The sequence below is a fragment of the Scomber japonicus genome, chromosome 9, assembly GCF_027409825.1.
Source record: "Scomber japonicus isolate fScoJap1 chromosome 9, fScoJap1.pri, whole genome shotgun sequence".
Classification (NCBI taxonomy): domain Eukaryota; kingdom Metazoa; phylum Chordata; class Actinopteri; order Scombriformes; family Scombridae; genus Scomber; species Scomber japonicus.
This window is the reverse complement of record NC_070586.1, coordinates 18,771,625-18,797,868: the sequence shown is the minus strand read 5'-3', so window position 1 is coordinate 18,797,868 and position 26,244 is coordinate 18,771,625. Positions and strand designations below refer to the sequence as shown.

General features: G+C 38.4%; 1 protein-coding gene across 1 annotated transcript in view; it reads left to right on the top strand.

The window, feature by feature from the left end:
- grid2 (glutamate receptor, ionotropic, delta 2) overlaps window positions 1-26,244 on the top strand; it is a 537,845-nt gene that overhangs the window by 459,513 nt on the left and 52,088 nt on the right. The window contains exon 13 of the mRNA XM_053326218.1: window positions 7,728-7,923. Coding sequence (XP_053182193.1) covers window positions 7,728-7,923 — 196 coding nt within the window. The remainder of the gene's footprint in view (window positions 1-7,727; window positions 7,924-26,244) is intronic.

Sequence of the window (26,244 nt, the reverse complement as noted above, 5' to 3'; positions counted from 1 at the left end):
CACCATTTTTATGATATGTAGTTATAGTGTTAAGTTGTGCTCCACATCTACACAGCAAGTCCCATGACACAAAGGTGTGCATGCAATTATGCACACAAAGGCACACACGGTAGCTCACATAAATCACCAAACAGTGTTTGTATAGTTATGCGGACATGACAGATTGTTTCAAACACACAGAGACCCACTGCAGTCTTCTTTATTGTGCTTGATTGTTTCCCATTGTGGAAATCCATTCAATCAGGCAGGTGAAATGAAGAGGGCAACACACACACACTCATTACACACTATCCTTTCCTTCCTCTTAATCCTTTGTTCCTTCGTCTTTCTTCACCTCATCAGGATAGTAATTTCATGTCAGCCTCAAGTTTGGATCTATCATTTTGCATGTGTGTGTGTGTGTGTGTATGTGTGTGTGTGCGTGCTTGCATGTGTGTGTGCGTGCCGTGCATGTATGTGTGTGTGTCCACTGATAAAGATAGAGGAGGTAATGAGAAATGCAGAGATACAATGAGGCAAAGTGAGGCTGAATATGAGAAGAAGAGAAGGCGTTTTTGCATGTTCCTGTCAGGTTAGGGGCAGAGAATGTCTTATGGCAACTGGCAAAGTCCTCTCCTCTCATTTTACTTTCCCACATACACACGCACACTTATTCACACAAACACACATTACTACCCTAAGCTCCCTGCCCTCTGTATCTATCTTTGTGGTAATATGTTTGCTGCTACTCTCCTGGTGGCAATAGGAAACGCTCATCTCTCACTGGACTAATCAGCATGCCGAAGCATCCGCTATGCCCGGCAGTGCCACAGTTAATTGTGCTTGGCTTTGGAATAAACAGCATTTATTTCTCAAGATCTCATCACTAGCTGTCTCTTAATTTGTTTCTGTCAGTTTACTTTTCTCTTTTTTTTCTCTGCTTTCTCTCTATGGCAAACCTCCCTCCTTTTGTCTTTCATTTAATTCTGTCTCTACTCTTTCCTCCCCTCTCTTCTTCACACCATCTTTTTTTATTATGTTTTAGATATTCCAAGTACTTTTGTCCAGTCCCTTGGAAAATGTGTAGTTAGTTACTTCTCTCATTTCCTTTTGTCTATCCTCCCATTTTCTTTCATTTATTTATTTATTTTTGGCTTCAATTTGCTGTCATTACTTTGCCGCCTCATTCCGCATCCATTGAGCTAATTAAGGATTTCCATAAATTTTAATGCATTATCTTTAATTTGTTGACTCTTCTGAGGTCATTAGTGGCATAATTACCACCTAAAAAGCAACACCCACATGGCCTTGGGCCTCCAAAGGTGGGTGTTGGGGTGAGTGGTGAGAGGAAACTTACCCAAAGAAAACAGAGAAAAAAGGGGACTGTGATGTTGTGATTAGTGTGCACTTTCATCTGATAAATACTTGATTAATATATTACACAGACTGAATGACAGTGAATGCATTTTAGTTAGTATCGGTAACATTGAATCTAACCATGGTGGCCGCCATGTAGCAATTCTGTTGACAAAAAGCAGCTACCTTATTGGTGTAGCACAATCACGTGTCGAACCGTAGCACCACTCACGACCAAAATCTTATTATGCTCTGAAGGAACTAGGTTTGCATAAAACATAGATGCTAGGATAATCGACTGGAATTTTTTTTTGGTAGCTTAGCATGACTCGCTCTTTTTTATGAAATAAAGATTGTGTAGATGCATGGCTGCGGGGTGGAATTCCTATTCTAAAAGACTTTTCGTGGTTCACCTTGTGGCCTATTTGTGAGTGAGTGATTGAGAGAATTAGTTAAGTATGGAAAAAAGCAAGCAAGTGAATGCACCGGCATGAAAGGAAGAGGAGGCTGGGGAAGAATGGAGGCACTGCTCTTCTTAGTGTCTCAGTGAACCATCAGGACAGACAGGGTTTTTAAGTATTAATGTCCTTGTTTCATCCTGGAAATGAAATAACAAGTGAGCGTTCAGAACCCTCTCTGGACTATTTCACGCTTGGATGTTTTCCCTCAATTTTAGTGTGAATCCTTTAGGAGAACAGCGAGCGATGGCATTGGATAGTGGCAAAGAGAAGGAGCTAGAGGAAAACAGACACAGACAAAACGGTATGAGGATTATAACGTGGAAATAAAGAGAAGGGTGTACATGGAAGAGTAGATGAGGCAGATTAAGAGGAAAAAGGGGAGGAGAGAGGGAGAGGTTAGGAGCTAGAGAAGGGAACTGAGATGATGAGAGTGAAAGAAGCATGGAGAAACTGACAGAGGGGAAGGATTTAGGTCGTGACGGTGAGTCAGAATTAGTAATGGCTTTTTGAGGGGTAAAAAGTGTGAAAAGAGGCGGCACCTGTTAAGATAGAAAAGAGGTGAAGCAGAAGAATTGGTTAGGATTGGAGGATGGAAAGATGGATGGAATGTTTAAGGATAAAAACTTCTTGGCCCAATCTCACATAGCAGATGCCATATTTTATGGTTGCTAAAGATTGCCAAAGAAGTCAACCAGATGTTTGTATGTGCGTGTATGTTTGTGCATATGTGTGTTAGCCTCATAGCAGTTGGTGACACTTTTGTATGTGTGAATGCATGTCTGTTGCATCCTAGCAGTCAGCTAAGAGGGGTGGACATCCCAACTCTCAGGTAACACTGGTTATAGTATAATAGTAAGTTTAAGAAAAGGCAACTAGCAACCAGGCAATTTTTTATTTGTTTAAAAATTGACTTAAAAATCAGCGTTTTACCAGTAGGGAACATGGCTTCTCTCCTGAATTGCTCATTCTGCCTCCAATCAACTGGTCTTGAGTCTGATTTTTGTCCCTAAAAGTCACATAAATCTTACCCACTCACACACACACACACACACACACACACTTAAATGTACTATTTGTCATAGGACACATTCAGCTTCCGTTTAATCCATTTACTTGCCCATTGAGCTGCTTAGGGGGAATATAATTGGTTGCAAAAAGAGCTAGCATACACACAGGACAGAGTGTGTGTGTGCACACACCAATGTGTACAGAACATTTACAAAAAGACAATTAAGCCTATAGTTCATATATGCTTATCTCCATGAGAGAACACACACACCAAGCAATCAATCAGAGTTATGGACCTCTATAAATGTCTCATCTCATATGGCCATGTTTTCACTGAAATTAAAATGTCTCATCCACCTCGTCTACTTTCTTCCTTTCGGTCCACTTCTCCTTCTTCTAAACTGTAAAATAAAATAAAAATAATCCCTTTGTAGTTTCATAGAAATATAGTAGTTTGAACAAAGGAATTATACTACAGTAGTGCACAACTCATTTGCAGAATGCCCTATTTTAGAGATATTAAACACACACACCATGTAATTACTCCCCAATGTTTTCAGTTTTTGATTTTGCTTTTATTGGCAAATTTAGGAGCATATATTTAGGTTGAGCTTCAAGCTGACTTACCTAAAACACACGCAAATCAAACTTATTTGAACAGAAACTATGGTATAGGTTCAGTCACTGTGGATATAGCAGACATGTATGTTGTTTCATCATTAACCAACTTCTTTACTCATCAGCTTAATGAATAATCAATGTGTAGATCCTTTTGAATCTGTATTTTTTGTGTGTGTCAGTGAAATCTAATCTCAAATTTAAGGATTCCCCAGACATGCCATATTTCTCTCTCTTGCACACATTCACATACCATAAAATAACAAGCTTAGAGTTGCAGTGGAACCAGTTCACACAGGGGAATTCTGGTCAAAGAGTGTGCTGACAGGACTACATATTCTTGTGGGAGTTGGGGGTGGCAGGGCAGATTATCGAGGCCAAAGATTAATTGATGGTAATAAAATATTCATGTTAACACCAAAGTTCATTAAATTTTTCAAAGCAGTTTTTTAAAGCGGGTCTGAGAGTTAGTTGAGGAGGGCATGAGAGAGAGAGGAACCGCAAGAGCTGTGACCTTCCATAAAACATGTACATGTGTTAGCATGTGTTTTATGGCTTTGGGAGTGAGAATCCTTGTAATAATACAAACAATATCTCCTTATTTATCTATTTATTTATTTATTTAATTTGTCTTTTACTTTACCAGGATGTCCCATTGAGATCAAAAATCTATTTTACAAGAGAGACTTTGCCAAGGTAGTAGCCATACAAAATAACAATATATTAAACTGAAACATATACAACATGATGTGTAAAAATTCACAATAAAACAGAACAGAAGCTATTCGAACACAGTGGACTCAAACAACTATATGCCTCCACCATTAATCAATCAGGATTCAAGGATTCTAGCCAGGACTGAGTTTGAGACGGTAGTTAATCAACTTTAAGGGTGTCTCCACATTTAAGTAAGGGGAGAACATAAGCAGCTTCCCAGATTTTAGGTACTGAGTTGGCCAAAAGGCTCAAATTAAAAATATGAGCAGTGGGCTCAGCAATAATACCCGCCACCAGCTTTGAGAGTTAAGGGTCTAGATCTTGGCCTGCTTACTTTTCAATGTCTTTCAGAGATTTACAGACTCAAGTAACCAAACTAAGTTTAAAATCAAACAAATATAGATTTCCATCAGTTGCAGTAGTGACAGAACAAAAGACAGATATATTTAAGTTGTCAAATACAGAAACAGCACAGATAAAGTGCATGTTAAATTAACTTACCATGGCAGCTTTTTTCTTTTTATTTCATCGAAGCCAATACTCTAATGTGTTCAGGGAGGCTTGAAGTAACATAAGTAACTGACAAGGATTTAATTCATTTCCATAATTTTGAGGGGTTATTTAGGTTCTCTGTAACTGACTTTAGATAAAGCTCTGATTTGGAATTCCTTATTAAGGTGCACTTGTTCCTTAGGGCTCTAAATGTAGTCTAGTCAGCAGAGGAGTATGAAAATTTAGCTTTTGCCCAAGATTTATTTCTTTAACAAATTAGCTCCGAAGACTGTCTGAAAACCTGGGATTGTCCCTACAGCTGACCCCTTAATGGGAACACGTTTCATTAGAGATAGACAGAAGCATTTAGTGAAAAATATTCAAATGCCAGTTTAACATCCGGAATTTGAGTGCTCTGAGTGAGTGAGTGCTGAGATCACTGTAATAAATATCATGCAGGAAAGTATTTTCTCCAAAGCTATTAAAATAGCTTTTAAAAAGGAAACCAAGTTTTACCTTTGGGATTTTTGTATACATGACATCATTGCAAATTATGCCAGTGTTTATAATTAAGTCAAGCAAGATTTTTTTAGACTCATTTTGTGCTATAGGATTTGGCTTCAACATTTAATCATTTAATTCATGTCAAATATATTTGAAATTGATTTGAAAGCAGACTGGGGATCTGTAGCAGCTAACCACAGAGATATGAGTCCTTTGATACATGCACTTTGATGGCCAAAACCTTAAATTCAAGTTAAGTTACAGAGCTAATGAACTTGGATTTAACATACATGGCAACTCTGCTTCCTTTTCAGTTTTACAGACTTTATAACCATCAATTAAATAATAAGTCATCAGTTACCCATTTAAGCCACATTTTGGATAGAACCACATGTCAGCATGTGTAGTATTTGCCCAATTCTTGATCATGTCTGTTTTAAGGACAAGTCTTCTAACATTTAAATGTCATGTAAGACCAAGTCGTAATCTACTTTTGAAATCTGAGGGAGTGGGTATATATTGCGCAGACAACATCAATAAAAGTATAACTATACATTGCAATTTTAGTTTGACACAAAATTATTTATCAGGGCCGTCATTATCTACAAACTTTGAGAAAGAGTCCTCTGAGGTAATAAAACAGTAATTTAACAGCATATAATTGCTGAAGGATTTAGTTGACTTGCACTTGAGTGGTAAATCTTCATTGGTGCAGTGGACTGATTGATGATATAATTTAAGAATTCTTGTTGGAGAAGTTGAGAGTTGTCTGGAGTATAACAAGATAAATTTACTCTCCCTGCTCATTTAGTTCATTCATTCCAGGGTTGCACTAAGCATCAGGAATATAAAAAGATACATGATGCCAACTTTAATGCTGTTTTGTTGAGGACAGACCAGGTAGCAATGTGGGGTCTTAAACTTACATCTTAAACTTACATTCTTGCACACTGTTAAATCTGCTTTGTAGGTGTATTGAAAATTGATTAATGATGTGAGATACTATACACTTGTTGTTCTTCATTAAGCAGGACATGTTGAGTTTTTTTTTTCATGCATGTTTTGTTTCTCAAATGTGTGTCTCTCAAATCAATGGGTGGTATGTAGCAGCCATTTAACAAACAAACAGTAATTAGTTCCTGTAATGGTTCTCCATTACATTTCTCAGCGGCCAAACTGTTTGAGAGGCAATGCAAGCACTGTTGCATTATAATTAACAATAGCTTGTATATTCCCCCAGAGGTGGCAATTTATGGGTAAGGGGTACAGTGAGAGAGAAAGGCATAATAAGAGAGAGAGAGAGAGAGAGAGAGAGAAAGAGAGAAAGAGGAGAGAGAGAGAGAGAGAGAGAGAGAGAGAGAGAGAGAGAGAAAGAGAGAAAGAGAGAAGTAAGAAGTAGTGCAAAACAGACTGACTTGTTTTGTTTTTTTTATTTTGTCTTCTTTGTTCATATTTCTTTTTTTAGTGCAGTTGTACAGTAGTTTTAATTCTTGGGACACCTTGTTCAACACTCTGAATTGAGTGAGTGCTGAATTGAGGTCATTTTAAATTTCTAATTTTCTTTGTTGGTTTTGGCTGAGTCCATGCATGATGTCCAGCTTGGTTACTTTGCAGTGTCGACTGGGTTGGTGGTGTCTAGTAGATGGATACATAACATGCAGTTTGGGTGGGGTTTTGAATGAAAGTGCTCTCCATATAGGCTAGCACACAACTATTAGCATGTTAAGTCTAAGTGGTGCACTGCCAAAGCCTTACAGGTTGAACTCGTGCTCTAGGATTATTGTTCCACACATCAGACTAAGTGGATTATTAAACTATTTTGACACTAATTGTTTGGGTCACTGAGAATATTTTTGTATGACTGTATGTACCTAACTATAGTGTCTATATCATGATGGTTTCCTACTCAAAGGGCCTGATTTACTAAAGGTTTGCATGTGTAAAAAACGTGTGCAAACTTGACATCTGTAAAAGTATGTGAAAGCAGAGGCACATCATCAGCTCGTGTCATCCACCTGTGTCACTCATATGTTTTGACAATGCAGCAAAGTTACACAAACTTGATTTTCATTTTGTCTCCATCCTTTTGGTTTTTGTGTACCATATGTGTCTTAAAAAGAATATGTGTGTTTTCACTTAAAACTCAATCAAAAAACTGTTCTTATGAATTGTCATGCCAACCAATGTATTCTGTAATTTCATGTCATATTCTGATCGTCAACTGTTTGTTGATGTGGGTCGCAGCAGTCAAATTTTAGAATTTGGTCTTGAATTTCTGGTGTTGTCAGATTTTTGTCTCAGGCTGTATTTGATTGTCAAAGCTCCTAATGGTTGTCAGTGGATGAGTTTTGCAGTATGATCTAATAGTGTAAGTGAGTAGGAGGCTAAAACCATTGTGTTGTTGACATTGAACAAACTAGTTCTTTTCAAGCATACCCTGGCCCTTACGTTTACACACACTCTGACCTCCTTGCTGACAAGACATGCACGGACAGATCCTGACAGCAATTAGTTGAATTTCATCACTTTCCCAAACTGCCATGGCCTCTACTAAGGGGAGTCTTAACTTACTCCTGCATTGTCTCTCTCTAGGTCTCTTCAGGACTTGTCCAAGCAGACAGAGTTGCCTTACGGTACGGTGCTGGACTCTGCAGTATATGATCAGGTGCGCGCCAAGGCTATGAACCCCTTCGAGAGAGATCCTATGTACTCCCAGATGTGGCGGATGATTAACCGCACTGGAGGTGCTGATAACAATGTTGAGGAGTCAAAGGAAGGAATTCGAAAGGTAGGTTTTTATATTTTAATTGTTAATTACAGTACGTTTTCAGTTTCTAAACAAAGGTACTTTGACATATGTAAAATTACTCTGCATAGTAAAGCAAACATTGGAGTCAAAGGAGTACTGTGGTGGCACACCAAAGCAATGATTTCTTATACAAAAGCAATTCAATTCAGGTCATAGATTTCCAGCATGGGAACCTCAGCGTAATTTGATTTTATTGTAAAACCACCTTGAAAGACAGCATAACATTACTCTCTGAGATTGTCAAATGCAGCAAATGATTTCCGTTTTCAGTCAGCATGGATGACAATTATTATAAAACATAGATGTCACATGTTTTTGTTTTTAAACTATTGTTAAACATGCATATAATTTTATGCTATTTGGCTATCCTTTCTTTATAGACTTATTTTGATTTTGCCAATGGTAGTGTTTCAGTTTCAGTTTAATTTGAATTATTATATATTCTTACTTACATTTACTGTTAATAAGACACACAACATGGCATGGTGCAACATCAGCCCTTAAAACCAGATGAGCCTCAAGGTGTGATCAAACTGTTAGATATGTCCTTTGTCCTGCATCCTTGCTCTTCCAAAGAACAATTTCACTTGAGCTCCTTGCTGCCTAGTATTATGCTGAACCAATCGTAAACCAATTTATTTGACAAAGAAAAAGCACACTCTGTGTACTGTTAATACTGAATAACATGGGCAGCTGGTAAAAAGAGTTAGGTTGGTTTGCACATAGGGGTGAATCAAGCATTATTTGTGATGTAATGATAACTGTCGGGATAAGAGTAAAATCTTCTCTTTCAATAGAAGCCTTCAGTACATTTGTTCATTTGTGTCCTTAGATCCCAAAAAGTAAGATAGAACTCCATCAGCACAGTAAATGCTGTCAACATCTTGTCATTCTGCATTTTGCGACAATTTTGCACTTGCTTGTAAACCTCCACCTCCAATTTATAAGATATATAATACATATAGGGAATTGAATATCAAACTGTATATATAGCATACAGTACAGCCTTCATGTAAACAACTCAGCCCCAGTCCCAGTTTGGCATAAAGCTCCTGCTACAGATTGATGTTAATGATACACAGATAATGTTCGCATGGTTAAATACTTAATTCCCTCGGTGATTACTCGGCATCATAAATACCTGACTACTGCATCTCATTTGTACGCATCCCACTTTCTGTTTGCATCGCCCTTCTCTCTCCCAGTGAGGGTCTCACTTTATCCCTCCTCCCTCTAGAATATATTAGCCTTGAACTGGCGCCAACATGGGAAGTGTTGGGAGGAGTGATTAAAATGGCGGGTGGTGGTTTTAGAATGATGAGATAAGTGCGGCACATAACAACATACTGTATGAGCACACAACTATTAACACACATGCGTCGTTTTTTGGCAGAAGTGTTTATTGAGCATGTACAGTATACCTAATTAGAAGTGTGTTCAGAATAATGAATAAGTCAGCATTTTATTGCTAATCTGAGTTATGTGAATGTAAAAGCAAGAGGTATAATTTTATCTTGATTAATGACTTGACATGAACAGCTTGATGTAAAAAGCATAAATCTTCATATCTGATTGAGTTTGATTTGGAATGTAAAATTATTGTAGTGCATATCACAGTAGTAGTTTCATGCTATCATCAGTCCTGATCCTCATACCTTTTTCTTTGTATTTAACATATTTAAATAAAATTCACTTGAGTAAGTAGCTTAAAAATTCCAACTGTGTTATAATATGTTAGACGATATGTAGTTACATGCTGACATTTTGATCTCTTGGCATATATGCTGCATGAGTAACAGCACCACTAAAGATTACACTGGATATTTGTAATATCGTTTTAAAAAAGATCAAAAGCTTCACCATTGCTGCTGCAAGACTGCTCAATATTGATGAATAGAAAAATAATTTCAGTCTTGTTTTACTATTTGTGCATTACGATGAACTAGTGTGGTACAGAAGGATCATTACCTCACAAGTTATTTTGTTGACATTTTTGGATAGGCTGTCCACTCCGAAACCATGATACAAAATCATAACAACAGATAAGAAAGCTGTGTGGTTTCATATGGTATCTACTATCTTTGGAGGACATTTGTGGAGAGCAAAACAAAAGGGCATGATCATTTGACTGTGGAACTTATCGCTAAAGCCAACACGACCAAAGTCAAACTCTATGTTGTTTTCCACTGAGTGACTACAGTGAGTTATGGGATAATCTAGTTTCACCCTTCCTTATCAGTGCTATATCCCAGCCACCAAAGATCAGCTAAAAAGTGACTGCAACACAACAATCTTACCTAGGGGTGAATAGATTCACCTGTGAGCTGTGAAGCTGGCTATTCAGAGTGAGTCTGCTTGCTGCTTACAATGAGTTGATGGCTGGAGACATTGAGAAGACAGTAGGCTGTTGAGAACATTTTAAGTACCTGTCTACTGCATGCTAGTGCACTACAGTAAATAGAAGATAATCTAAACAGAAAATGCATTCAAACTGCCTGTGGTTGAAGAGTTGGAGTGTCAGAGTTTGGACTGCTGCTTGGTGCAAGCTAGGCTGCATTGCTTAGATAGATAGATAGATAGATAGATAGATAGATAGATAGATAGATAGATAGATAGATAGATAGATAGATAGATAGATAGATAGATAGAGTGTGAGCAGGCAGGACTGACAGAAGACAGAACTGGACAAAGTGCCAGTCATAAACAGGATGGAGAAAAGAAAAGACATGGTTCTCTTGGATAAATCCTACATGACAGAGGTGACACCTCCAGAGTGACAGCAAGCAATGCTCAGCAGCAATGAGAGAGAAAGTGAGAGGGAGGCAGACTTTCCCCTCTGACTGCCCAATACCTTTACTGGCACGAACAAAAATATGTTGGCAAAGCCAACACCCCAATGTCTACCCAGTATCTGTGCTTCTAGTTTAAAGAACTCCCAAATCTTCTTTTGGCTTTTTAAATTAATTCTCAGAATCAACCCAGAAATGACAGGTTTTTTAGGTGATTTGAATATTCATGTTTGCTGCATCTCTAACACTCGAAGTGCTTAATTATTTAATTTATCTCTCTCTCACCAACTGGGCACACTCATTGTTAGGGTCATACTCTTGATCTAGTTGTATAGCCTTATGTTATCTGGCTTGCTCTGATCCTTGTATTTCTGATCACTACTGTACAGATTTGATTTGGTTTTACCTCCTTGTTTTAGCTTCTCTTATGTACACAGTTATGGTCTAGAGCAGGGGTCACCAACCTTTTTGAAACTGAGAGCTACTTAAACGATACTGAGTTATACAAAGGGCAACTTGTTTGATACAAACTTCCTGAATAACATAAAGTTGCATGGTTCACCTTTAATAATACAATTATTAATGATAATAATAATAAATCCCATCTGCCATCTCAGGTGTGTTTCCACTCACTTGAGATGAAGTGGAGTACTATTGCATGGAGTACATGCAGCTTAAATACGGATAGCTTTAGCTAGTAGCAGCTGCTACTGCCTATAGGCATACTAAACTAGCCAACACCAAGTTAACACAAAGCAATGTCTGCAAGAGCAAAACTAGCTTTTTGAGAAGCTGCAAAAAATACAGCTTTGGCATTTTGCCTTAAAAAATATTCATCTAAATATTTTCTGATTGATTTTCTGTCAATTGACTAATCAATTAATCATTGCAGCTCTAATTTTTGTACTGTTTTAGCAGAAATAAGTAGTTAACACAAAATAATGTCAGAAAATAGTTTTAATAGTTTGCTGTGTCATCAGCATTCAACACAGTCTCTCAAAGTCCTATGGGGGAAACACACTTTTATTTAATTGCATCTTGATTATTTCAGCTCACTTTTCTCCATCTGCAGCAAAAATCTCTCTCTTCTCTACAATGAATCCAAAATGCAGCCGCCAGGATTTTAACAGATACCAGAAGACGAGAGCACATTACACTTATCCTTTCATCTCTGTGCTGGCTGCCTGTTAGTTATAGAGTTGATATTTTACTTTTACTTTAAAGTTGATTTTTTTCATGTATCACATCTAAATTCTGGAACAGTTTGGCCCCAAGCTATTATAGTCCTGACCTTTTAACTCCCCATGTGCCATCGTGGGCCCTGAGGTCCTTAAATGCTGCTCTCCTGGTGTTTCCTAAATCCAGACTAAAAAACAAAGGTGACAGAGCATTTGCCATCAGGGGCCCCAGACTTTGGAATAACCTTCCAGAGGAGATTAGGAGGGCAAAATCTATCTCTTCATTTCTATCTTTTCAATTTTGTAATCTAGCCTTGCTGTGATCCTTCTATCTTAACTTTCCCACACCATTTGTTTTATTGTTTTAAAAGTTTTGTCGTTTTGTTTTCTGCTGTCTGTTTTATTGCTTTATTTAATTTTCAATTTTCAATGATGGTGCTATTGTGTTTATTATTTCACAGTTTATGTTGTTTGTTGTTTTTACTCTGTAGGTGCTGTACAAACCAAGTTTATTATTATAGTACATTACAATTTTATACAATTACTTCATACCATACTAATCCCTAATAATTTGGGGGTCTCATTGTGATTGTGAGTCCCTTAGGCTGTGGCAGGCAGAAACATGTTTAACTGTCAGAGGATCTCTGACGGAATGGAGACAATTTATATTCCCTGTTTAGGATCAAATAACAATTTAGTCTCCTTCTGTTTTTTTGTTTCATCTCTTCAATATTCTCAATATAGATCTTTTGACTGACTCATAATTAGTTTTATTCTGTTGTGTTGGTTTGAATCAGTGCTGTTGAGAGCTTGTTGGTTAGATTCACCATCAGCTGACTGAGGGGGCTGTTTTCATGGTTCAGCTCTTGGGATTTTAGTGCTTTGAAGTGTGTCTTTTGGACTTGAATTAAGATGTGGTCAAAATGTTATTGTCTGTTCATGTATTTTTAACAGTAGTGGGAAATGTCCCAGTTCTACTCGGCAGGTGTTATTCTGTGTTTTCCTTTCCACATTTAGAGTTCGACAGATTTCAGTGTGGAGGTCTTCTCTGCTGAGTGGGAACCAGACCTCACTTTCATATAAAGCTATTGGAAAAATGGCGTTATTAAATATTTTTGTCCAGAATCTAATTAGAATGTTAATGTTAAATAAGTTGATTTTTAATGTGTACATTGCCCTTCCTGCTTCTTCTTTAAGTGCATTTGTTGCCATATTGATAGAATTGTGTTCTGTGTTTAGATATGTTCTGACAAAGGTAAGTATAATGAATGTTCAATTAGGGCATTGTTAAAAATATTTTTTGGTTTCTTTTAAAATTTACATCCAGTGGCAATATTGTTCCAGGGTGGTCAGATTATGTTGAAGACTGGTGGTTGGACTCTCTGGTTGGGGATAACAAAATAAGGTTGTAGCGGCTAAGCCTAAAACTCCAAGCCACTGAGGGGCTGCATAGACAGGCTAAAACTAATTGACGCGCTGGCTACTGCACGACTATAACTTGTGTCTAGTGAAACAACAGCTTCCGGATTTGCTTCTTCATTTGATGCGATCTTTATTTCTCACCGTTTCAGTGATCTTCAATAACATGCCAGTATCCATTGTCATATACAACAAACAAACAAACGTGACGGAGCCCGGAGTGGTCAAAAAACTGTGTGCTCATCCGTCTAGCAACACCTGACACCTGACAGAAAGTTCCCACCTATACAGAAATGTACACCCAACACCTACTGGCCCAATTTAGTACCTTGACACACATTCACATAGAAATAGCTCCTACAAAGGTCATCTGCATTAAAGCAGTTATATAGTCTCTGTGAGGCCTGGAGCTGTTGAATGGTCCCACTGGTCTGTAAGTTCACTTACATACATGGTGAATAATGTAGGACTTAAACAGCATCCTTGTTTCACATAGCAACCTCGAGTAATGAACTCTGTTCTTTAATTGTTCATTTTCAAAGCTAACTGGCTGTGCTTATACATTTGATATAACTTACTAGGATTCATAAGAAAAGTCCTTCATGCAAAATTAAGTTTTTTTTTACTCAATAAAACAAGCAAATATATTCCCTCCCTTCTTTTGGTGGACATGTTTATCAAAGTGTGTAATTTGACATTTACTAAATCTACTGAATAAAGGCTAGTAACCTGGAATTCTGGATACTAGAATATTTTTCCAAGGTTGCTGCTGACACAGACAGCTCTGTAGTTATTAAGGTCTAATTTATTTCCATTTTTATAGATTGGGACATAAGGAAAACAGCCAGCAGTCAGCACTATGTTGAACAGTTTAATGACTGCATCTCACAGCTCGGGGGTACTGTTCTTCAGTATTTCATTTTTGATGCAATCCATGTTACACTTTCTTTTAATCAAGAGTCTTCAATATGTTTGTTAGCTCTTTTTATGTAATTGGATAATCTAATGGATTGGATTTTTGCTCATTCCTGATGACTGATTCAAGGTTCCCTAATGTTTTAATTTCAGTTTGATTTAGATTCAGATCTTCAGGTGGGACACTTTTATCGAGATCATTTTCCCAAATGTCTACATCTTGCATTACAAATTGTTGTGGCTTTGCAATTTCTAAACTATTCAGTTCCCAGAAATGACCAAGTATTTTGTCGATATAGTGGAATTAATTTTGTCTAATGTCTATTTATGCTATTTTAGAGTTTCAAAGTATTTCTCTAGTAGCATTTGGTCATGTTGGTGTCTGTGTTTGAGCTCTTGAAAGCTGTCTTAAGTGTTTTCTTATTTCTTTACATTCATTGTCAAACCATTTTTTGCAAGTATTTTTGTTTATCATTTTAATGGTGGAGTTTCTTTGTTTTTCCAAGCTTTGTATTTAGCACACCTTTTTGGAAGATATCATTAATGTCTTTTGTCAATTTATAATGCATTCAGGCTTATTTTGGTAGTGTGAATTGTTGAATGTGTTGGTTTCATGTTTTATTTCATTCAAATTCAGAATTTGTACAAACTGTTCAACACTGTTTGGAGCTTACCTGTGTGACTGGTTTAGATTGTACAGCTTATGGGATGTTTCTTAATAGCATCTCTGGTGTGTTTTATCAAATAAATATGAATCTTGCTGACAGTTGCTGTGGTCTGAAAGGGGAGTTTGTGTGAATGGAAGCACTAAACGAGGAGAAGTCCATGCCCCAAGAACTGAGCAGTAGGTGAAACATCCCCAAACTCTCTGTGTTCCCCCCATTTAACATTTACAGGCTTGAAGCTTTATAGAGATTCAATAACTCCTTCCTATTTCTGTTCATCATTTTGTCAGGGTTGTTCCTCATAAGGGTGTACTGGGAAAGAAATTCAGCTGGATGTATCCACCGGGACCGGCCCAAGGGGGGATGGGGTGGTAAAAACACAGATGTAGCGGTCCACTGTGATTTGTCCCGGTGTGCCCGATTGCCAGTACACCACTGGTCCCTCATGGCTGTGGGTGAGAGGCCAGAAGTGACAGTTCAAAAATATGTCAGGTTCTGAACCTGTTTAAACATGTGTTTATTCATTTTCAGCCAAATGTGGTTTTTGCTTTGTTTTTTTCTGATTGCCATGTGTTTGTTGGGTTCCTCTTAAGTCTCCACCATGGTTCATTATGCGCAGCTTAACTGAGGGCACTGTGAGTAATGGCATCAGGTCAGCACCATGTTTCTAACAAAATGAAAATATCAATATCTTTTGTTATTTAAAGGACCATGGTGTAGGATTTAGTGGCATCTAGTGGTGAGGTTGCAGACTGCATCAAACTGAACCCCTCTCCTCCCCCTCCCATTCCAAGTGTGTAGGAGAACCTACAGTGACCTACGGTGACTTGCGAACAACTTGCAAAAAACCTAGCCTGGCCAAAGCGAGCTGAACTTAATGAAGTCCAGCTCCAAGAGGGACAGTCTCTCTATTAGTTGTTGGCGGAGCTTGGGAGGTGTTGGAGGGGCAGAGCTGGAAGGACTGGTTGTTAGCTCAGGTCTGGCTTTGTGACCTCTAGAGCCCTCGCCCTCCTCATCTTGTCCTGATGCTGTGTCTCCTCCTGCAGCACTGCTGTTGTTACTTGATTGATCTTGCTCAGCTTATGCCTTCATCTTGGGGAAGAGTTAAGGCTTGCATGTGTAGTTATAGCAGTTTTTTGATATTTTGTTATTGCATATCTGCATTTGTCAAGAGCATTGGTTCTTTATTCTTTTTCCTGGCTCCAGCTCTACTACAGTTAGCAGGGTATTTTACCTCTCTGCTGTTGCTGCTGTTGTTTGGTCCCATCTTCTCTTCATCTTCTCTTTTTTGGTGGTATAATAGATACTTTTGTTGCTGTTTGTCTTCCTTCTCAAACTCTGTACCCTTATGTTGTGCTATTCGTAGGTTATTGATCTCCTCTGTTTCATTTTTCATTTTGAAGTTGAAGGTATTTCAAGAGCTCCTTCTGTTTGTGAACTTGCTGGTTGGTGGTCTCTATCTCTCGCCTGATTTGATGTTTTCTTTCTTTCATTCATTCCCGCCTTTTCTTCAATAGAAACAGAGTGCAATGCATCATATACTTAAAACCACACTGGCGATAGGGGAAACAGTCAGCTCCATAAAATGCAATAAAGGGCTGAAACACTAACAAAATGCCTGTAGTGGGCATGTCAAAAAACCCTATGTTTACCATAGAGGAAAGAGTAGTTTTTAGCATACGCTAAAACCTGTTACACTGAGATGCAATACATGAATGCAAAGGCCTGAAATCACATCTACAGTAGAGATGGCACAATCGTAAAGCAAACTCAACTACAGCACAAGCTGACTTGCGATTCATAGCTGATAGAGTTGATACAGATTATAAACATAGGCAGGAAAATAACACACTTACCTGCAATAATTTCTGTCCAGGCTCTTTTTATAGTTAACATTTCAGCTATTAAAAACACACCATACCTTTCATTTCAACAGTTGTTCTGTTTTTACTTCCATGCTTGCTCTCCGTGACTAGCAGCATGTCCAGTTATGTCATTATTAAGCTGTAGGCTGTCTGTGCAGCATAGGTTGAGTGTGTCTCTTACACCACACAGCACACAGCCCTGTAATATTATCTACTTTTGTCTTTTTAAAGGCTCTGTTTTTCGGTTTGGCAGCTTATAAAAACTAAGTGCTGGGTTCTTTAACCTGTTGGTTGTGCATTCCACCACACAGAAGCTTTTAGGCATTTGTCTGTTGTTTGCTAGCAGGCAGAAGTGGCAAGGAGGTAACCTTCATTCAGTACATAGTCAAAGGAGAGAGATTAATTGTTTTCCCCTCTAGGATGGGCTGGATTTAATTGCGCTCTGTCTCTATGCAGCACCACTTCATTGCAATGGTCTGTTTTGCTGTCTTTCTATTTTATTTCACTACTCTATTTTCCCAAACCTAACCATATCCTTCTCTGTTTCTTCCCTTTTTTCCTTTCTTTTTTTCTTCCCTCTACTCTCTTAATGTATTCTCTTCTGTACCTCCCGCTGTCTCTCTTCCAGTCTCATATTCATCTACATTGTGTTAAAGGCTACAGGGTGCACTCTAGTGGTACATTAATGCTTGTCCCTCTTGCAGCATTTTTTTTCCTGCTGTAGTGACATGATTGCCATTCTCAGTATATTTTTAAACTTCTATAATGAAAATGTCTATTATTTGATAATTCTAAAACAAAGGACTTTAAATGTAATTTCAACTTCACTTTGGTCAGTCAAATATTATTGATCTCCTCCTTCACATTTAGGTCTCTCTGTGAATTAATATCTCTGCAATTAATCTTCCTTTCAGAAAAAAATAATAATAATAATTATCCCTTGGAGCTTGTCACACAGAGAACAAAAGAGATGTCAAAAGCTAAACGATCTTTTGATCTCAGCTGCTTTTCACAAGGTCTTCCAAAAAGAGAAACTAAGTGAAATACCTCATGGCTTATAAAGTGAGGCAGTAACCTAAGAAAATCTTTCAAAGTGGAGACTTTCTGCCTGATGTGATTTCTTCTCAAATTAGTGAATAATACCTGAAATAGTACTTTCAAGCTGGAGGGTATTTAGAAGGCTGTAATGTTATTAAGAGACCCCGTGAGTCAGCCAGACTCGGACATCTTTTGCTCCCTGCCTCCATTTGATATATTTGGATGTGTTTGTCTTCTTCAGCTCAGTCCCTTTGCTATATTTGATTCCTATGATGTTAAGAACTTGATATATGTCCCCCCCTCAGTGTCATGCTCTCTGTCTTCCTCTTCTCCCCCTCCTCTTTCCTGATGCAACTTTCTCTCTCTGTCTGTCTCTCTCACTCTCTCTCTCTCTCTCGCTCGCTTTCTCTCAGGCCTTTTTTCTTTGACAATAAACCTCTTACTCCTCTCTGTCACCGTTGTCTTCTGTGCACTATGGATTTTCTCCCTTTTCAGTTTCGATCCCCTGCAGCAGAATAATATTATATGTCAGAGCGGGTAAGTGTCTGCGGTGTCCCTAGCATCACATACACACACATGCAGAGAGAGAGAGAGCGATGCAGGTACATGTGTAAAGAGCACATACAAACACTTTTTTTCTCCACATGTCTACAAAGCAGACATTTGTAAGCTTGCATGCACACCACGGATGCATGGATACACACAGGCACACACAAAGGCAGGCAAGCGCTCCAGGGTAAAGCCTGTCACAGGGTAATATACGTGTCATTCCCATTTCAGTCAATGATGGACGCGTTCAATAAACTAAGAGGTGTTAAAACTGAGACTTGATATCTCATTAACTTGATGTCACATATAATATCAAAGACTAGTGTGTTGTATGTCACTGTTTGACACAATGTCTCTATTTAAAGCACTGCCTTACTCAGTTGCGGCTATCTCCATTTATACTTTTTTTCCCCACTATGTGTGTTTTTTGCCTCAGTGCGATGTTAGGCAGGATACCTTTTTAGCTGAATTCCTGACAGCATGGCATTTGACTGTTGAGCTGACTTGTAAATGTGATAACTGAAATTAACTATCAATTACTTACTCTCTTAATTACTTAACCTCTGCACCCTCTCCACTGCAGCTTGTAAAGTACTGACACAGACCATAATGTGATGTGCTACTAATATGAGGCAACATATATTTGTCATAAAAGTGGAAGGTCATAGTAACAGTGATGGGAACTCCCTCTGTTCATAGCTATAAAACAGAATCAACCAACATCTAGTACTATGAGTTTTGTTTGTTTGTTTGTTTGTTTTGTGCATTGTACAGTATGTATGTTCAAATGGATACTATTTTCATTTTATGTCTCAATAGCTTAAAGTGCTTTGTAATATTAAATCAGTGTTTATAGGATGACTTTTTTCTTGTCACATTTAATTTCAGCTCATGTCACAAGAGACCAAAACATATGAAGGAATGGAAAATGGAAATGTGTCTCACTGAGTGGCTTTTAAATCTTGAAAGTGTAGCACATGCACACATATATATGCATATGCGGCTTTAGCTTGAGCACACACACTTCTAAGACATTCACATTTGCATGTTACTCGCATACATTTCGACACATACACATACACACCTGACTCAGTAGACCTAAGAGTCCCTGTGTGAATATATGACAGCTACTCTCTGTCAGGTCTCAAGAATCTCTGATGACTGCTGAGTGATTTTAGAGTTGAGTGGATTGCCAGTTTGAGTGATTTTCTGTCTGTATGACGTTCTGCTGCACCATGCAAAGGTCCCACTTTAGAAAATATGCTTTACATATTACCATTACTCCCCGGTCTCAAATTGATGGCAGCTTCTAAAAAAAAGAAGAGATTTCTATTGAAGCAGTTATAGTAACATTAACTTAAATCAAGGCAAAGGGTAAAGAAAGTATGTTAAAGGCTGTTCTTCAACAAAGACACACAACACTTTAACAGTAACACTGAATTCACTATTTTACCAACTGAACCATGTACAAAACTGCTTTGAACAGGGAAATTAAGCTTTTGGCAGTTTATGTATGATTCTGAATTTGACCTATGCATGCAACTAACAGTCAGGCTGTGAAATAAGTGAAGAAAAGGAGGGCAAGATGTTGTGTTGGAAGCAGTGAATGTAAAGTTAAATGCTTCCTACATGTTCAGTTTGGAGGACGTTTTACCTCAGCCAGAACACTTTTGCATTTCTGGTGTCATGTACATTTCTTCGATATGAATTTAGATTTTTTTCTGGAGCATGGTAATTTTTGTCTTATCATACGTAAATGTATCTGACCCTTTCATATGATGAGGTCAAACCAATCAACAGAGGCACACACAGTTCATTCATGTTGTATTATTACTTATATTCATCTGATTTATCCTTCGGCATGTGTTTGATGTGTTTGTGTACTGTCAAAAATGTCATTTTATGACACTTTTATCACATAGATTGAACTTTTCTGGGCAGCTTTTCACTCATATTCTTCAAAATGCAGGCATTTGTACACACCCATGTCTGTTTTACATGTTATATAATATTATTGATGATGGGAAATTGCCTCACTTGTCCTACATATGTTTAACTCCATTCTGTAACAAGGCCATTTCCCATTACTTAATGTCTCCCTATCACCATCTGCCCATTTAGCATAATGACTCAAGAAATTATTATAAAAATTACCATCATTTCTTCACCTCTGCTGCATATATTTCGAGACTGGAAGTAAGGAGCTGTATAATGTAAGCCTATAAGCTTTCACCAATTTACCATAATGACTTTTGTGATAATGATAAAGATTATCTGATTCCTCTGCCAGATAGAACTGATGGTAAATCAACCAAGACCTGTTTAGATCCTTCAGCCCTGGGTGAGGCCATCACGGCACTCCAGAGGACAATTGAGACAAAACAGAAGAGAGATGAGGGGAGGAGGGGAAGAAGATAGGGATGGTGAATGGGTGCTCAGGGAGTAGGAAAGGGGAAATTGGGAGATTTAGGGAGGTGGAAAGAGAGTGATAAGGGAGGAGAGAGTGACCGAAAGAGAGCTAGAGACTGCGGGAGCTGCTGTAGATGGGTGAGAGAGGGCAAGACAGGAGAATGAGGTGAGGCAAGGATGAAGGGATAGATGGAGAAATAGAGAAAGAATTGGTGATCAGGGACCTAGATGAGTGTGAAATGTAGGAGAGGAAGATGGAGGAAATGAGAATGTGGAAGATTTGAGATGGAAGAGAGCAGATTGAGGAGAAAGAACAGAGACAGAAAATATGGGTGAATTTTAACACCGTGTTTTACTAATGCATCAATTCTTTATTTTCCTATTCCCTTAATGGACTCTTGGGTGCATTAATCAGTGGGGCTAAAACCATCAAATAAAAAAACACCCTATCAAACATTACGGCAGATTTAGCGAGACAGACAGAGAGAGAGGCAGAATTTGTCTGACTACAAATGAGGCGTCTCCTTCAGTGACAATGATGCGTTAAGTGGCTCGGGTCATCTCTTTCCTCACTGTAAAACCTCATTACTTGCAGCTTATATTATTTTATTAACATGAGAGGCAGGATCACTGAGAGACAAAGAAGAAAAAATAAAGAGGGGGCTAAAAAGGGGATGGATAGAAGAAATTGGGAGGAGGAGAATGATTAATGCAGAAAGTGGTAAGGGTGATAAAGGGAGGCAGATAGAGGAACAAGTCAGAGAAGGAAGAGAAATAGGAAATGCTGGTGAGAGCTATGGCTTCAGTGTGGAGAGAGAGACATTAATGGATGGAGTGGTGTGAGGAGGTAAACAGAACAGAGAGAGAGACTAGCTTTGGGAAGAAAGCATTCTTCCCCATCTCTCTCTGTCCTCCAGATGTTGTCTAGCCACTGTCCTCATCCCTTAATGAAGAATATCATGCACATAAAAACATGCAGAAGTGTCTTCAACACTGCACTCCCAAATTTGAATGATTCAAAAAATCGCCAAATATATGAAATTAGGCTTCAAAATTGTGTAAAAAGCAGCCACTTTCTCTGCTGTCAAACGCTGTGGGAGTGCCCGCCGAGTCCGCTGAAACCCTGCCCCGTACCAAGTGTCACCTGTCAATCAAAGTGACCACCTCTACTAGAAACCATAGCCAGAAACATGGACGCTACATCTGAGAGCTTTCTGCTGCTAATGCAGGTGCTAGCTCGGCTACTAGCTCGGCGGCTAGCTCAGCTGAAAACTCGGCGGCTAGCTCAGCGGCTAACTCAGCTAACTCGCCGACTGTAGTAGTAGTAGTAGTGTGTGCTGAATGTGTTTATACCTCTACAGCAGCAGGGGCGGGTTTATGCTAATTTTCAGACCCGCCCACTAAATCCTGAACACAGAAATCTTGAAACACAGTTTGTGAAGCCTAGCTCCACAATTCAAATCTAAATGGTTGAAATGCTTTTTACAGTTTTTAGAAATACATTTATGACCTATTTAAGCAATCTTCTTAAGTCTTTAAGCAATGTGAAGCAAAGTGGATGGGGAAAGATGTTTAAACAGAGCATACAGTCCCTGTGTGTGTGTGTGTGTGTGTGTGTGTGTGTGTGTGTGTGTGTGTGTGTGTTCATGTGTGCTGTCAACTCAGAAAGGCCTCTCTAACACCTGTTTACCCTCTCAAATAACAGTCAACAAGAGATCTGTAGGCAGCGGTGTGCTCTGAGTGTATGTGGACGTGTGTCTGTTTGTCTCACTGCAAGGGTGTTTGTGTCAGTGTCACAGTTCTTTAAGGACCTCCCGCCAGCCAGCCATTGGTCAGGGAGTTGCCAAGGTTACGGAGCAGGGTGGCCCAGCTGTGTTCGGGTGACAGATCTCTGTATTCCTGATTCCTCTCTCTCTGTCTCTGTTTGAGGGAGAGAAGTTGACTCTTCTTGAACAAAGCTTTCAGGTCTCAAGGTTGCCTGAAGCTATGCGAATTGTATCGCTTACATGTCCATTAAAGTACATAGTCCTTCTGGTGCTTCCCCTTTTCATTTCCTTTAATTAGTTTCCTTTCATTTCTTGGTTCTGTTTTCTGCTGATGTTGTTTTTGCATTCAATGTCAGGAGTGATGCTTGTGGTATTTTGTGTCTGCTCCAGTATGATGACATGGTGCAGCTACAGAAGGGTTGGGGCATGACCAGTTTCATTAGATTTTTAAAAATTAATGTCATACTTATGTGTTTGTCATGTATTTTATTGGATTTGAAGGAAATCTCTGCAGAAGCATGAACAGGCTTGATATATATCTGTCACTGCGTCTGAGTATGACTGCCGCAATATCCTCTGTAATAACCCAGCTTCTGCTAAGACCAGAAAATGTCTTTTTTGGCTGCTGGGCTCTCTCATTTTCTATTTTCTAGTAGTGCAAATCACCCTGACAGGAAAAAGGGAAAGCTCTTTTCCCGCAGAGTCTGATAGCTCATTAGGATTCAACACAACAAGCCCAAACAGCAAACATATTTTCCTGCTGTTACAATCCTTTGCCTGTGTGATGACAGTGTTTCTGTGTTGTGACTCAGATTCAGGGAGAGCAGATGAAAAGAGAAAAACAGTAGGAAGAAACAGGAGAGAATTTACTCTCAATATTAAAAAAAGGGAGCTAAGTATTGAAAGAGACATTTGACATAGGAGAATGATAGATGCTGGATAGGAAAATGGAGAGATAGAGAGAGAGAGATAGATAGAAATCACCCTTTGCCAACGGTGGTGATTGATTAAAAACTGGCATGTTTGCTAGAGGTGTGACAAATGGGGCTAGAGTCAAGGGAGCTGAGAGAGAAGAGGGAAATAAAAAAGAGAGTTTAAGGAGCTGAATTATAAGTGTTTGCTTCAATAAGAGAAAGAAGGACATAAGAAATAAATCTATTATCTATTTCCTTCTGTCTGTACTTTCTTTTCTTCCCATATCTAATAATAAAGCCTAATTGCCTTCTTATCTGTTTCTCATTCGTCTGCCAGCCAAGAGTCAAGAATTCATCTGGCACCCACACAATCTTTCATTCCCGCTCCCTTTTTCTCTTTTCTCTCTTGCTTTCTCTTCCTGCCTCTCTCACTGTCTGTTTTTCTCTAGATCCCTTTTGTGGTATGCTATACATCCTGTGTTTGTTGTAATTACAGCAGCTAACAAGCAAATCAATGAGAGTCAAAGGATGAAGACCGCAATTAATGCGCTCTCGTTATGATTGTGTAGGTGTTTGTGTGTTCTCCAGGGTGTGTATATATATGCGTATGTTTATATTTGAAAGAGCGTTTTTATATCCTGTTGTACAATGTGTGAGGGCCCGTCTGTCTTAGGGATGCTTGCATACCTATCTGACAGCAGAAACTTTTTCTCTGTTTTGATTCTGTTATTCTCAGTAGAGGATTTGCTTATCATTAGCCTGTAGCCTCGCTGAGATAAACCGGGGGAAAAAATGGGGGATGGAATATTACTACTGGGACTTACTGTATCTGTCACACTTGCTCTAATGATTTATTATAGAAATGGGTCCATGGCTATTCAGACAGACTCAAAGAAAGGAAGCAAGATGCAAGCAAAAAGAGAATCTAGCAAGAATATAAATGAATAGTGTGTATAACTATTCTAAAAAAGTACCAAGAGTCTTAAGAAATTTCTAGAATATGACTTCAGTATTCTGTTATATGTGGTATTCATTTCATCAATTCTCAATAACAATGCCTAGCCCTTGAATTCAAGTTGTCAAGGAGAGACCTGGGAGCTGAATCTGGCCCATCAACAAAATATTGCCCCCTGTCAAAATCAGAAATGTTCACTTACTGAGCTAGATCAGAACTTTGAAACATGTGTCAGTAAATATATTCCACTTATAAAATTGTTTCAAGCGGTTTGAACAAATGTATTCAAATGCAGCCACACACATTTGTCAAGCTACCTGTTCAGGGATTTAGAGAATACATATAGGATGGTGCCTTCACTGTCAGTGCTTGAAAAACTGGCTCTTGACCAAACCTTGCTGTACGCCTCTGTACTCTGCTGTACAAGCTTAATTTAATAATGAGTGCCTGTAGATACTGATCCCTCACTTACACTTGATGTCTGGAGGATTTTGCATCACTTTAATGATTATTCTATTGATTTAAATGTGGAGATGTAAAATGTCTACAGATGTCCCTTAGCAAACCTATAGACTGATATCGGGCATACTAATACGTTGGTATTGGTGTAAGTAAACCCAATCAAATGCACATCTTTTCTTCACTGTACTCTACTTTGTTTTATACACCAGCACTGCACTCTACTTTGTTTTATACACCAGCACTGCACTCTACTTTGTTTTATACATCAGCACTGCACTCTTTTACAACAGCCAGGCTCTGTGTTGCCTGAATTTTGTTGCATATGTGAGTGAAAATTGGTAGAAATTAGTGCAGCCTGGACTTTCAGTATTTTAATTAAGTATTGAGAAATAAGGTGTGCCAAATTTAGTATGCTATACCTGTTAGTTGTTTAGTTATTTATTAATATTAAAACATTTCATATCTCCTGCTGCTATGTTTATATCTTTTTTTTACTGCAGTGTGTATAATGAGCATCTTTGGCACAAGTTTTCTAATTTTCATGTTGTAACTTGTGCACAGGGAAGCTGTCTCATTCCAGTAAAGTATCAGACACGGTGTCAACAGATATATATATATATATATATATATATATATATATGTCTAATATTAAAATGCTTGGATCCGGCCCCCCCCCGAAATTGTGATTGCTACCTCCGGAAAACTGGCCTTCACCAAATATAATCCTTAGTTCCCAATATGCCCTGATACCGTTTCATTTCATTTTGCCTGGCGACAAAGCTTGCTGTAAGTGGTGAGCATCATATGTCAGCTAAATCAGAGTAGGCTTGAAAGACTGTCGGGACTATTTCAGTGTTCTTTCTGGAGCTGGTTGCAGCATTATTGAACCTATAATTGTGCAGTTTGCAATTTAATTATGCTTGTGTTTAGTGGAGCGATGCTTAAAACTTTACAAGACAAAATGTGTCAACTTTCCAATCTAGTTCACATTCTTCACTTGATCCAATGCTGCACAGAACTTTAATTTATGGTCCATAATGATAACAAGCCAACTCACCTTAATGAGCCAGAGAAGGTAGTAGTACTAGTAGAGATTTATTGCTCAAAGTTCATTTTTTGCTAGAAAATAATCACACAAACAGGAACATACTTACTTCAGAGACAATAAGCAGAGAGAAACCTTAAAGCAATCACATCACCTGAAAAAGACCACAGGGTTTCACATTTTACGATATAGACAAGTCTATAAATTGGGAAGTACACTTCAGTTCCAGACCAGCTGCTGGTCATGTAATTAAAGTGTTTCAGTTATCTTTTTAAGGCAATAGAATTAAAGTATTTTTTTTCTCTCTCTTGGATTCCTTTTTTTATCCATG